At 47.8% G+C, this 13908-nt stretch overlaps 1 protein-coding gene across 1 annotated transcript; it reads right to left on the minus strand.

The window, feature by feature from the left end:
* Positions 1-9810: 9810 nt before the first annotated feature.
* Positions 9811-13608, minus strand: EGR1 (early growth response 1). Its single transcript, XM_080673935.1, has 2 exons — positions 13026-13608; positions 9811-12333 (listed from the first exon to the last, which is right to left on the minus strand). The coding sequence occupies exons 1-2, from the start codon at positions 13327-13329 to the stop codon at positions 11009-11011; spliced, it is 1629 nt and encodes a 542-aa protein (XP_080530061.1). The 5' UTR covers positions 13330-13608; the 3' UTR covers positions 9811-11008.
* Between the last annotated feature and the right edge of the window lie 300 nt (positions 13609-13908).

Consider the following 13908-nt stretch of genomic DNA (forward strand, 5'->3'; position numbering starts at 1 on the left):
CACACAAAGTACACATTTATAAAAGCTCACAAAGCCTCAAATACCAGAAAGATCTAGAAGGAGTAATTTTTAAATTAATTGTCTGCTACATCTTTATAATACTTAAAATTAACACTATTTTGGCTGTATACTCTTTGCTTCTTTTTTAATTTCTTTATTAATTAAGGTATTACATGTGTCCCCATTACCCCCCAACCCCCCACTCATGCCCTCACCCCCCTGGTGTCTGTGTCCATTGGTTAGGCTTATATGCATGCATACAAGTCCTTAGGTTGATCTCTCCCCCTCACCCCCACCCTCCCCTACCTTCCCTTAGGTTTGACGTTCTGATCGATGTTTTTCGAGACATCATTCTGAGATAAGGGCAAGATCTCATGAATTCTCGAAGAAGTAGTTGAGGGAGCTTAATGATCTAATAAAATAACTACCCTTCCTGACCTAAAAAAAAACCACGCAAATGTACAGCCCCCAAATTTAGAAGCCAGCAGCAGTTCTTCTATCTTCTATCACTGGTTCTTCTATCCTGCCCCAACAGACCACCCACCTACGGGCAATACTAACAGCCAAGTGTGTCCACTCAGCAAAGAACCTAGAGCCCCGAGCTCCTAGAAAATCTCTCCCTTTACTTTTAGCACTCTTCTCTTATGCCTTATGGCTGAAGGGGCAGGTATTTGCAGGGGAGAGAATATTCCACCAGAGTCTTCATAAAGACCCCTACATCAACCAAAAAGAAAAAAAAAAGAAAAAAGAAAAGACCCCTACATCACACAGATTCTGGAAAATAATGATTGAGACACCAGGAGCCTGTGTGCACAGAGGGTGGTCACAGGCAGCAAGAGGGCAGCCAAGCAGAAAGGCCTCAGAGGAAAATAAAACCGCCGGCACCTTGATCGTGTACGTCCAGCCTCCAGCACTGTGAGACATAAATTTCTGTTGTTTAAGCCACCTCCCTAACCCCCCAAAAAGAGAAGGATTATTTGCTTGCCTAGCCTTATGTTTTTCTTTCATAAATAGAATAATTTTCTTCTGATAATAAAAAATACCTGCTTATTTGAAAATACAATAAAGTATAAAATATGAAATAAACATTCCCCATAATCCCACCAGAAGTAATAACTATTAACATTTGATGTCTATGTAAGAGCCTTAGTATGTATTTTATAAAATTGGAATCATGCCATATAGAAAGTTTTATATATTACTTTATCACTTAGTGTTATATTGTGGGCATTTTTTCAGGTCAATGATTATTTCAAAACATGATTTATAGTAATGGCTGCATAGTAGTCCATCATATAAAAATTTATTTCAGCCATCAGCCATGGGACATTCATGTTGTTGCCAGCTTTTCTCCATTACAAATAATACTGTAATTAACAGCAGTCTTGGGAGCATTGCTAGGTCTGAGGGCATGAACTCTAATAAGGCTTTGGGTGCATGCTCTAGAATTGCCCTCAGGAAAGCATGTGATGGATTATTTTCCCTCCATCAGTGTATGCGTTTTGTGTGTCAAAGGTTAGTTGTAAAAAAGGTGAGGTGTTTCAGAAAAAAGTAATGTTCTTCTTTTCAAGAAAAAGAAGAAAATAAGCATTGTTTTCCCCATTAAACTGATGGGGAACCTGAAGGCCATGGATTAATAATTTAAAGACTTGCTTTATGAATGAAGCCTGACAGTTGGGCCTGAGGAGACTGAAAAAAATTCTTTCTGGATAGAGCCAAGATGTTCTGAGAAGAAAATTCTAAGGACCTTGGTAGTTTCATTAGCCCAAAATGAAATCTAGCTCTGAAGAGCATGAAAGATGATTCGGAGAAGATGATTTGGGGGAGTTATCACAAATCTGAGGGGGCAAAATTGGTTCTGAGGCTGCTGTAATGGGATCAGAAGCAGTCACTGTGAGAGAGAGAAAGGGAGAGAGAGAAAGAGAGAGAGAGAGAGAGAGGCATCGGTGTGAGAGACATGGATTGGTTGCCTCCTTGCCCTCTTGCCCTGACTGGGGCTGGGTATTGAACCTGCAACCGAGGTACTTGCCCTTGACTGGGAATCTAATTTGTGACCCTTTGGACTATGGACTGATGCTTTAATCACTGAGTCAAACCATCCAGGGCTCATTGGTAATTCTTTTTCTTTTTTTAAATATATTTTTATTTATTTCAGAGAGGAAAGGAAAGGGAGAGAGAGATAGAAACATCAATGATGAGAGAGAATCATTGATCGGCTGCCTCCTATACACCCCCTACTGAGGATCAAGCCCGAAACCTGGGCATGTGCCCTTGACAAGAATCGAACCTGGGACCCTTCAGTCTGCAGGCCAACACTCTATCCACTGAGCCAAACCGGCTAGGACAGGTTGATTCTTGAATGTGCCCTGACCAGGAATCAAATCCACAACCTTGGTGTATTGGGACGACACTCTAACCAACTGAGCTACCTGGCCAGGGCGGACCTGAAAATGTATTAAATAGGTGGTTCTGAGAGGGCAGTGTGAGTGGACCTTTGGTGTTGAGGTGACTGAAAACTAGTTCTGCTTAGGCAGCAGGAGGAGAGTCGCTGTCTCTGAGAAGCCAGTTTGAGGAAATTCAAAGTTGGTTCTAAAGAGATTCAAGGATGGTTGGCAAGCTATGGTGGTTTTCTTTTTCTTTCTCCCGGAACCTTCTAAAGCCTCTGGACCAACTCGCCCACAGTAGGTGCTCTGTTAATTTGTTCAATGAATGAGGTGCACTTTGATTCTCAGGAGTCTGGTCACTGGATTTGGAAAGGTTCTAGGATGAGAAGTTGGTTCTGAGGAGGAATTAGCTTCCATAGAGACTGAAGTTGTCTCTGAGGAGCGCACCCATTGCTGGTTTTGTGGAAAAGCAACTTCTGTGTTTGTTTGGGAGCTGAGGAAGCCTCTGGCCACGTGGGCAGCCTGATGTACCTGGGTCATGGGGATGGGAGAGGACACTTCAGAATAAATTCATTTCTACCCATTTACCTCCCCAGATGTCTTTTCCTTTTTAAATCCTCGCCTGAGGATATTTTTTCCATTGATTTTCAGGCGGAATGGGAGAGAGGGAGGAGGGGAATCGGGGAGAGAGAGAAACACATCAATTGGTTGCCTCCTGCAGGTACCCTAACCAACCAGGGCTGGGGATCAAACCTGCAACCCTTGCCTGGAGTCAAACCCACAACCATTTGGACCTCGGGCTGACGCTCTAACCATAGAGAAATCCAGCCAGGGCTCTCCCCAGATTTCTTTATTTTTTAAAAAAATAAATTTTTATTGATTTCAGAGAGGAAGGGAAAGGGAGAGTGAGATAGAAACATCAATGAGAATTATTGATCGGCTGCCTCCTGCATGCCCCCTACTGGGGATGAGCCCACAACCTGGGCATGTGCCCTTGACTGGAATCTAACCCACAGGCCAACACTCTATCCACTGAGCCAAACCAGCTAGGGCTCTCCCCAGATCTCTTAAATTCCCTTCCTCAAAATGAGTTCCGATGAGAATATTAGGAAGGCCTTCTCCCCCACTACTCCAGGGCCTGCTCTTTGGCCTCCAGTTTGCAAATCAGCACCATAATTTTAGAGGGCTGTGTCCTCCAAGCAGATACATACAACAAAATGCATTCATTTTAAGTGTACTCTTGAATGACTTCAGTAAATTTACAAAGTTGTTCAAGCATCACAATCCTTTTTTAGAACATTTGCATCATCCCTCAAATAACAAGCTCATTCTCAGTCAAAACGTACTCTTACCCCAAGCCTCTGGCAACTACTAATCTACTCTCTGTCTCTATGGATTTGCCTTTTCTGGACATTTCCTATAAATGCAATCATACAATATGCACCTAACTTCTTTATCATGACATTTTTGAGGTTTACCCACACACCTTGTATTTAATTGTTTGGGTGTTCCAACTCTTGTTTATCCGTTCACCAGTAAAATAGACATTGCACTGTTTTTACTTTTTTACTATTGTGGATAATGCTGCTACGAACATTCGCATCATATACTTATATGAACACATTCTCATTTCTCTTGGATGGATACCTAGGAGTGTGAATTGCTTGGTCACATGATCAGTGTATGTTTCATTTTATAAAAAATAGCTAAACCATTTTCCAAAGTGGTTGCTCCTTTTTACATGCCCACCAGCAACATATGAGAGTTCCAATTTTTCCACATCCTCACCAACACTTGTTATTATCTGTCTGGAAAAGCTAATTATTAAAGATCATTTCCTAAAATAAGTGAAGCCACCCTCCCTCTGTCCCAGCCTTAATACATACCTGGGAAGGCAGCAAGGGCCAGTTTATCGGAATTGGGAACACAGACCAAGACCAGTCCTCTGGCCTCAGCTGCCCTTTCACTCAGGCTGCTCCACAGTCCCAGGCTCCTGGGACCCAAAGAGAAGAAAGAGAAGTTGTGATTACAACAGTATTTCAGAACCCAGAGGTGGGTAGGATATAGGGTTTGGGACAACTGTCGGGTGAGTAGGGCCTGTTCCAGAAAAGCCATCCGAGAAAGAACCCTCAGAAGATAGTCACAGAAGGCAAAGTGTACAGATAACCTCTTAGGACTGGTCTCCTCAGGGTAACTTCCCTCATCATCTGATCTTAGCCCCTTTCTCCTTTTGAGGTAGGAGTGCCTCTTCAATGTGTAGCCTCTATCAGGTGCCTTTCTCTTTAGAAAAGTATCACCAAGGACTTACATACCTTTGCCAAGCTGAATAAATAATGACAGCATATCTTACTTAGTCCCAGACATCTCATTATAAGGAAGGAATAAACAAACGGGAAGGAGTTTGAAGTAGAGCAATAAAAATGATGAAAGGGCTGGTTTTGTTTTTAGGAGGAAAGATTAAATGAAGCAAACCCTTAGGAGGCTGGGCCCTGACTCTGAGTGTGTGTAGGGGGGAGGGGGAAGGGATGAGATGGGTGATTATTGCTTTGAGTAAGAGCAAGGTGAGGAAATGGAGATGTGCTGGGATGGGAGAGCTGGAGTGGGAGGCTTTGGAGTAACTGGGGACACATCCTCACAAAGACTTGTACTCAAGTGTGCACAGCAGCTTTATTTACAGTAGCTCCAAAGGGAACCCACCCAATCTGCATCCACAGGTGAAAGAATAAGCAAACTGTACTCTAGCCATACAGGGGAATACTACTCAGCAATAAAAAGGAGTGAAATATTTATTCACACAACAACATGGATGAATCAAAATGATGCTAACTGAAAGAACGCAGACCAAAATGAATGTATACTGAATTATTCCATTTATATGAAACTCTCGAAAAGGCAAACTAATCTATATGGCAACAGAAAGCAGTTAAGTGGTTGCCTGAGGACAGGGGTGGAAGAAGGAATGATTACCAAGTGACAGGAGGAAAGTTTTTGAGGTGGTGGATAGGTTCATTATCTTAATTGTGGTGATGGTTTCACCTGTGTACTGATACATCAAGACTCCATGCCCTATGGTCAGCAAACTCATTAGTCAACAGAGCCAAATATCAACAGTACAATGATTGAAATTTCTTTTGAGAGCCAAATTTTTTAAACTTAAACTATATAGGTAGGTACATTGTTATTAACTTAATTAGGGTACTCGTAAGCTGGCCTTTGCTAAAAATGTCCTCAATCTGATTGAGGTACACTCAAGGGGTCAAAGAGCCGCATGTGGCTCCCGAGCCGCGGTTTGCCGACCACTGCCCTCCAGTTTGGCTCAGTAGATAGAGCGTTAGCCTGCGGACTCAAGGATCCCAGGTTTGATTCCGGTCAAGGGCACGTACCTTGGTTGCGGGCACGTCCCCAGTAGGAGGTGTGCAGGAGGCAGCTGATCGATGTTTCTCTCTCATTGATGTTTCTAACTCTCTCTCCCTCTCCCTTCTTCTCTAGTAAAAAAATCAATTATATATATTTTTAAAAAAGACTCCTAAGTTGGAGAGTTTATATGGACAGTTTACTGTATATCAATTGTACTCCAATACAGTTTTTAAAATAATAATAAAACAACCTAAGCACTAAGGAGATTGGGCTTGTTGGAAAGAGCTCTCTGAAAGGGGAGACGAGATAGTTTTCACCTGGATCTGAGAAGCTGAGCCAACTTGACCAAAGAGAACTTCTCAAGTCAGCTTTGCCTCAAAAGGCTCTCCTAGATTCTAGCTATAGGAAAAGGGAGATGGGAAGAAAAATCAATGAAGTGGAGGGCTAGATTTGCTATTTGGGTGCAAAAATCTTATTAGCACCAAAGGTTTATGGGTAAAATGTTGTAATTTTATTTGTTCAACACCTGATTGTTTTAGACTTGGCCTCATTTTCTTTAGGACACTGGGATCTCACTCTGCCCAATCTTTCCCTCTCAGACTGTCCTATGTATGGCTGAATCAGGAAAAACAGCAGGGATGGGGAGAGGGTGATGCTGCAGGGATACCTCTGAGCCTATGGTACCCATTTCTGACTCCATTTCTGACTGGAGGTTGGGGGAGCTCAGAGTGAGGGGAGGTAGACAACCCTGCCTGACAACCAGGCTAAGCTCGCCATCCTGAGTTCTTAGAATCTTTGAAAATGAATGAGGCTGAACATTCCGGAAATTCAAGAGAAAAGAGTCTCTCTCAGGTCCTGGGAGGAAGGGTGAAGAGTCCTTAGGACCTGGTTCTTTCTTTTTCTTCAGAATCTAAACCTGTCCTTTGCTGGAGGAGTTCCCTACCCTCTCACCTCTACCACTTTACTCCTCTCTATCCTTCTCCACATTCCTGAAGCCCTAGACAATGTCCCCAGGTATCTATCAGTTGCTCAACATTATCTGGGTCCCGCCCCTTTATGATGATAGCTTCTATCAGCACTGCCCTATGCCCTTGGTTTCAGATTTCCCTCACAGGAGCAGGGGTTAAAATGGACACTTTCCTTTTATTTTATACTCTAGAACTATAAAATGAGGCAATTTTTGAGTCTTGGCCTATTTTAACCATGCCAAGGAATTTGAGTTTGGACTGTCAGAACCTAAAGATACCCTGCTGACAGGACTTACAAAAAGTAGCTAGCAGCCTTGGCAGAATTGCTCACCAAGCCATCAGCATCAGAATCGCCTGGGGTGCTTGCTACCGAGGCCAGTTGCAGGATCCCATCCCAGACCTCAAGAATCAGATAATCTGGGAATCTGATTCTGATGCACTGTAATAGCATACAAGACCCTCTGCTTTAAAGGGACAGATTCTCTTTGCTCTTTCTCTCATATTTTATTCTTGCCATGTTTTGCTTCTTGGGAGTATGTGGAAGAAATTCTTAAGAATCTGTAACAGGCATAGACTTGTGTTCCTGGGCTTAGAGTGAGATGGGGAGAGGTGGGTGGGGCTGGGAAGAGGTGCACCAATGCAAATATTGTCCCATCAGTACCTGGCAATTTTGCCTGGAGGCACACAAGGATATGCCCTTTGCTAGAGAATATGGCTTGGTTCCCCTGCTCCAGACTGAGGAGTCTGGTATCATGGGAAAAGGCAGAGATCAACGGTGTTGTTCAGGAAGGCTGGAATGTAAGAAAAAGAATTGGGCCAATTCCAGGGGACTGCTGGAATTCCCCTGGCCCCAGGAGAAGGTGTCCATTAATAACCTGGGAGAGACCCTAAGAGAGAAGAAGAGTGGAGGCAGGTGAGACCTTGACTTCATTCAAGGATTGAGAACTATACCAGGTAGGGAGGGCAATTATTCATTGTCCTTAATTTGGGGGGTCAGAAGTTGGGAGGAGGGGGCCCAAGGCTTGGGAACTCCAGGACACCAAATTTTTTGCACCCATCTGACCAATAAATGGTGGTGTCTGATCAATTCACAGAAGACTTAGGATTGGAGGTAATGCTTCCATCCAGTGATCCATCCATCACTTTCCCCGCCAAAACCTCAACCAATACCCTTCCTACCTCACATACAAAGCAAGTCATTCAGGTTGACTCCTACTTATCCTTCCCAACTCAATTTTTCCACCTTTCCTAAGCCCCGGGGTGGGTTGGGTGTCCTTCTCTGTGCTCCCATAGAGCTCCATAATTGCCCATATTATATAACATAACACCATGTTGTAATTTTTGGCTTATCTGTTTCCCCAACTGACAATCTGCATTGTTGTTGTGGCCAGCTCAAGGCCTCAGAATATAAGATGCTCACAAGCCCACAAGGATTGCTGTAGTTAGAAGTGTGGAACCTCATGGGCTGGGACCAGAGGAACCTAGCCTCTCAGGCCTCCTACAAAACAGTACAGACTTGGTCTGGATGGGAACCTTAAACTCCAGGCCAGCCTCCTGCCCACTCTGTCTCATGCCCCCGGAAGCTGCCAAGGATGGCATCTCCAGCTGGCAAGTAATGAAATTTCTTCCTGGAAGGATTCTTGGCTTGAGAAATGGCCCTTGCCTCTTCTAAGTTTCTTCAACACCCTCAGGTTTCTGGGGACACGGAGGATGGGAGGAAGAGCCTGAGTCAGCTCCAGCTTTTACTATTTCCCATAGCCCTGTGACCACCCCTTAACTCCTGCCAAGTGCATATGGGCAAGAGTTCCCAAGGACATAGATTATCTCAACCCATGGTAGAGATGGGGAGCAGAGCTGGCTAAACATTTGGAGCCAGGAGAATAGTTCTGCCTCTGACCACATGTGTTCCACCCCTACCTCTGGCCTTCTTTAGCTTTAACTAACCAATATAAAGCTGCAGCCCACCAGATCGAGAAGGAACAGGCCCAGAATCAAGAAGACAAGACCCTGCCCTGCCGTGTGGTTCAGTGGTTGAGTATTGATCTATGAACCAGGAGGTCAAGGTTTGATTCCTAGTTAGGGCACATGCCCTAGTTGCAGGCTTATCCCCAGGGGGGTGTATAGGAGGCAGCCGATCAATGATTCTCTCTCATCATTGAGGTTTCTATCTCTCTCTCCCTCTCCCTTCCTCTCTGAAAACAATTAAAAAATACATTAAAAATAAATTTAAAGCCCTAACCCAGTGGTCGGCAAACTCATTAGTCAACAGGGCCAAATATCAACAGTACGATTGAAATTTCTTTTGAGAGCCAAATTTTTTAAACTTCTTCTAACGCCACTTCTTCAAAATAGACTCGCCCAGGCCGTGGTATTTTGTGGAAGAGCCACAATCAAGGGGCCAAAGAGCTGCATGTGGCTCGAGAGCCACAGTTTGCCAACCACTCCCCTAACCGGTTTGGCTCAGTAGATACAGCGTCGGCCTGCGGACTGAAGGGTCCCGGGTTCGATTCTGGTCAAGGGCATGTACCTTGGTTGCGGGCACATCCCCAGTAGGGGGTGTGCAGGAGGCAGCTGATCAATGTTTCTCTCATCGATGCTTCTATCCCTCTCCCTTCCTCTCTGTAAAAAATCAGTAAAATATATTTAAAAAATAAAATAAATTTAAAAATATATACTGAAGAGAAAAAACAAAGAGAAGACCCACACACCTAGCCCTTATAAGGAATTCATTCCAGCCCTGGCTGGTGTGGCTCAATTGGTGGGAGCATTGTCCTGTGCACTAGAAGGCCACGGGGTCGATTCCTGGTCAAGGCACATACCTGGGTTGTGGGTTCGGTCCCCAGTCAGGGCACATACGGGAGGCAACCAATCGCTGTCTCTCTCTCATATTGACGTCTCTCTCCTTCTTCCCTTTCTAAAATCAATTTTTAAAAAAGAATTCACTCCAATGACACACAGTGGGCATGACGACTCTGGTGGGAATATCCTTGTCTCTGTAAAAACACCTCAAAACCTTCAGCAGGGAGGGCGACTGCAGAGCCCACCCCCAGCCCAGGAAAGATACGTGCAACCACAGCTATTTTATTTTCCTTTTAATTTTTCTGAAGGATATACACCACATATCCCATGAGCAATAAAGCGCATTCAATGTGTTTATAAGCCAAACAGTCACTTTGTTTAAGCAAACACAAGTACATAGTAAAATAAAACCACAAAATAATGAACTGCATGTTCATAACATACAAAAATCGCCGCCTACTCAGTAGGTAACTACAACATTCCAACTCCTGAATATATTTATAAATTTACATTTTCAGTTAAAAAAATAGACCTTTGAGAGTTCAGATTTTTAGATTTTTTTTTTCTTACATTCTGGAGAACCGAAGCTCAGCTCAGCCCTCTTCCTTATTTTGCTTCCAAAGCTTTCCCCAAATCATCACTCCCTGCCCCCCTTAAGGCTAGAGGTGAGCACGTCCCTTAAACTGGCACATGTCAAGCTGTCAGCAAGGCGCATCACACAAAAGGCACCAAGACGTGAAACTTTTAAACCAAAAGGACGAAGAAAACCACTTTCAAAAAAAAAGAAGAAAAACCAAACCATATTTTGCCACATGTGAGAGTACAGTCGGGCAATATTTACAAAAAGGTTAACGGAACATCACTCTGACACATGCTCTGATTAATACCAAGGACTGCTGTTTCAAAAAAAGCTTCAAACTTAATCATCACAGCATCATCACAAAATAAAGGATCACCATTGGTTTGCTTGGCTTTTCTTCCCCCCGCCCCCCAAAGTGAGGCCCTAACTCCAAATAATACAATAGAATATGCAAATTATCTTCACATCAAGAGTACCCCAAGAAAAACAAAATCCATAGCACAGACACTGTACAAGGGTACAGGGCTGGGCTCTGAAGGGCCCAAACCCCATTTTGCCAACTTGATTTTCTAGCATTGAAGGGACAGGGGGTGGTCAGGCCTATGGTGGAGATGATACTGAAATGATATATCCAAAATCCATGCAAATCAAGTTCTTTGGATAGAGGTGAAGAACTTGGACATGGCTGTTTCAGGCAGCTGAAGTCAAAGGGAGTAGATGAGGAAGGGGGATAGGGCAGAAAGGATTGTTGGCCAACAGAATTTCCACGCTGACCCCAGGGGGTCAAGTAGAGGGGGAGGATTGGCTCTGAGAACCTCCATCTGACCCAGGAGGAAACCCTCCTATGGCCATCTCCTCCTCCTGTCCTTTAAATCTCCTGTGTTTCTTTTCCTCCCTTTTCCCTTTTTTCCTCTTTTCCTTTAGCAAATTTCAATTGTCCTGGGAGAAAAGGTTGTTGTCATGTCCGAAAGCCCTGTGGAGGCGCTGAAGGAGTTGGTGACAGCTGAGGAAGGGAAGCTGCTGACTTGGGCCGCGAAAGCAGGTGGAACGGAGGAGTATGTGGTGGCCACCGAGGGCGAGGGGAAACCACTGTGCACAGGGGATGGATAGGTGGAAGAGCCAGGAGAGGAGTAGGAGGTGGGCACAGGTGATGGGTATGAGGTGGTGGCTGGGGATGGATAAGAGGTAGTGACCGGGGAGGTATAGGAGGTAGCCACCGGTGATGAGTAGGAAGAGAGGGAGGGGGTGGTTGAGGAGGCCACACCTTTGTCTGCTTTTTTGTCCTTCTGCCGCAAGTGGATCTTGGTATGCCTCTTGCGTTCATCGCTCCTAGCAAACTTTCTCCCACAGATGTCACAGGCAAAGGGCTTCTCGCCTGTGTGGGTGCGGATGTGTGTGGTGAGGTGGTCACTGCGGCTAAAGTTGCGCATGCAGATGCGACACTGGAAGGGCTTCTGGCCAGTGTGGATGCGAATGTGGCGGGTGAGCTCATCTGAACGAGAGAAGCGGCGGTCACAGGACTCCACGGGACAGGCATAGGGGCGTTCATGAGGGGGTGTCTTGCTGGGTCGGTTGGGGTACTTGCGCATGCGGCTGGGTTTGATGAGCTGGGACTGGTAAGTGGTGTTGAGGGCCTTTAGGTCCTGAGAGCCCGACTGTGTGGCAAAGGCCTTGATGGTAGAAAGGGGAGTGAGCGAAGGCTGCTGAGTACGGCTCTCCAGGCCCTGGAAGGGCTTCTGGTCTGGGGTGCCCAGGCCCAGGTCCCCCTGCTGTTGTGGAAACAGATAGTCTGGAATCATAGGGACCTGGAAGCTACCCTTGGCAGCAGGGTAGGCAGGAGGCGGGTACTGGAGCGCAGTGCCTGCTGAGCCTGGAAAGGCCTGGCTTTGTGGCTCAGGAAAGATGTCAGTGTTAGGTGTGGGGAAGGTGGGTGCCGCCGAGTAAATGGGGCTGCTGTCATTGGACTGCACTGCGCAGCTCAGGGGTGGGCTCTGGGAGGCCGAGGAGGTGGAAGAGGCTCCTGGAGATGGTGCTGAGGATGAGGTGGCCGGTGGGTTGGTCATGCTCACGAGGCCACTAACCAGGCTGAAGAGGGGCTCAGGCCACAAGGTGTTGCCACTGTTGGGTGCAGGCTCCAGAGAGAAGCGGCCAGTGTAGGTGATGGGAGGCAGCCGGGTGGTTTGGCTGGAATAACTTGTCTCCACCAGAACCTTCTCATTATTCAGAGAAATGTCAGGAAAAGACTCTGGCAGGAGAAAGAGAGGGAGGAGGCTTGGTTACTGGAGAGCAATCACTGGAGGACGAGGAGGAACAAGGCTGTCAGGCAAGAGGTCGGACCGGCAACCATTGACTGCCGAGCTGGTTAATAATTGATAACAGCAGACTGCAATGTTCCTGGACCCGCTCCAGCGGCAGAACCCAATTCAACAACAGCTGACGCAAATACGGAGAATCCCCCTCCACTGCAGCTCCCAGCACTCCGCAGCGGCGGCTGCGCGGCCCAGGGATTCCCGCCAGCTCCCGCTCAGCTACCACTAGGGCGCATCCCCTACCCCGGGTGGCCGGGACATCCCTGGTCACGGATCACAGCCCTTCCTTGGGGACGGGCGGCAGGCAAGTCAAGCTTTTCGGGAGGGGGAGAGGGCCTCGCAGTCCTGCTTATCAAAACAAGCCCTCCCCCACCTTCACCCACCCACGCAGCCCTAGAGCTCTCCTTCCAAAACAAAAGCTCGCTCCTCTGCGCGCCGCTGGGGTTGAGGAGGGTGGGGGTGGGGGTGGATGTCCCCAGGCATCCCTCTCTAACACATGACCCTGGGATGCAAGGAATAGAAGGGAAACCCCACTTGCATCCTTGAGGTCCTGCAAAGGCTGTGGGGAAGGACTGGACACTAGGATGGTGGCGAAGGGGCTAAATCCTCGGCGTAGGCCACCGCTTACCTGAGGTCAAGTGCTCGTAGGGCTGATCGCCCGCCTCTCCTTGAGGGTTGAAAGCGCTGCCGCTGCTGCTGTTGCTGCTGCCCCCTCCACCTCCACCGCCCCCGCTGCTGCTGCCGCTGCTGTTACCACCGCTGCCCTCGGGCGCCCCGGCGGCACCGAGGAACTGGGGAGCCCCGTTGCTCAGCATCATCATCTCCTCCAGCTTTGGGTAGTTGTCCATGGTGGGCGAGTGAGGAAAGGAGCCGAACGGGTCAGAGATTTGCAGCGGGGACATCAGCTGCATCTCGGCCTTGGCTGCGGCCATCCCAGACGGGCGGGCTGGAGAGCGGTTGTTGGGGCGGATGGGGGCAGCGCGGGGCTGGAGATGCGGGGGACACACTCTCGGGAACCTGGCCGGGTCACATGCGGGGCTCGGGGCACACTGTGGAGAGCGCAGGTGGAGTCCCCAGGCTTGCCCTCGCCGCCGGCCGGTGTGGGCGCGGCGTGGCTGCCGAGGCCGGGCCGCGGCCGGTCCTGGGCGGCGGAAGCTGGCGGCGGCGGTAGCTGGCGGCGGCGGCGGCTCCCCAAGTTCTGCGCGCTGGGATCTCTCGCGACTCCCCGGATCCGCCTCTATTTGAAGGGTCTGGAACCGCACGGGCCCGCCTCCGTCGTGACGTACATGGCCATATATGGGAAGCAGGAAGCCCTAATATGGAAAGACGGCCGGGAGGACCCGGAGTGACGTGAAGCCCCCGGTCCCAGACGGGTGGGCATTGCCATCCCGCACCCCGGGCCCTACGCCGCTTTCGGCACTCCCGGAGCCCAAACCTCGCGGAAGCCTAAGGCCGAAGCCGCAGCTGGGCGCTCGCGGATCCCAGCTGCCCCGGAATCCCGACGTTGCCCC

The sequence above is a fragment of the Plecotus auritus genome (assembly GCF_963455305.1).
Source record: "Plecotus auritus genome assembly, chromosome: 6".
NCBI lineage: Eukaryota > Metazoa > Chordata > Mammalia > Chiroptera > Vespertilionidae > Plecotus > Plecotus auritus.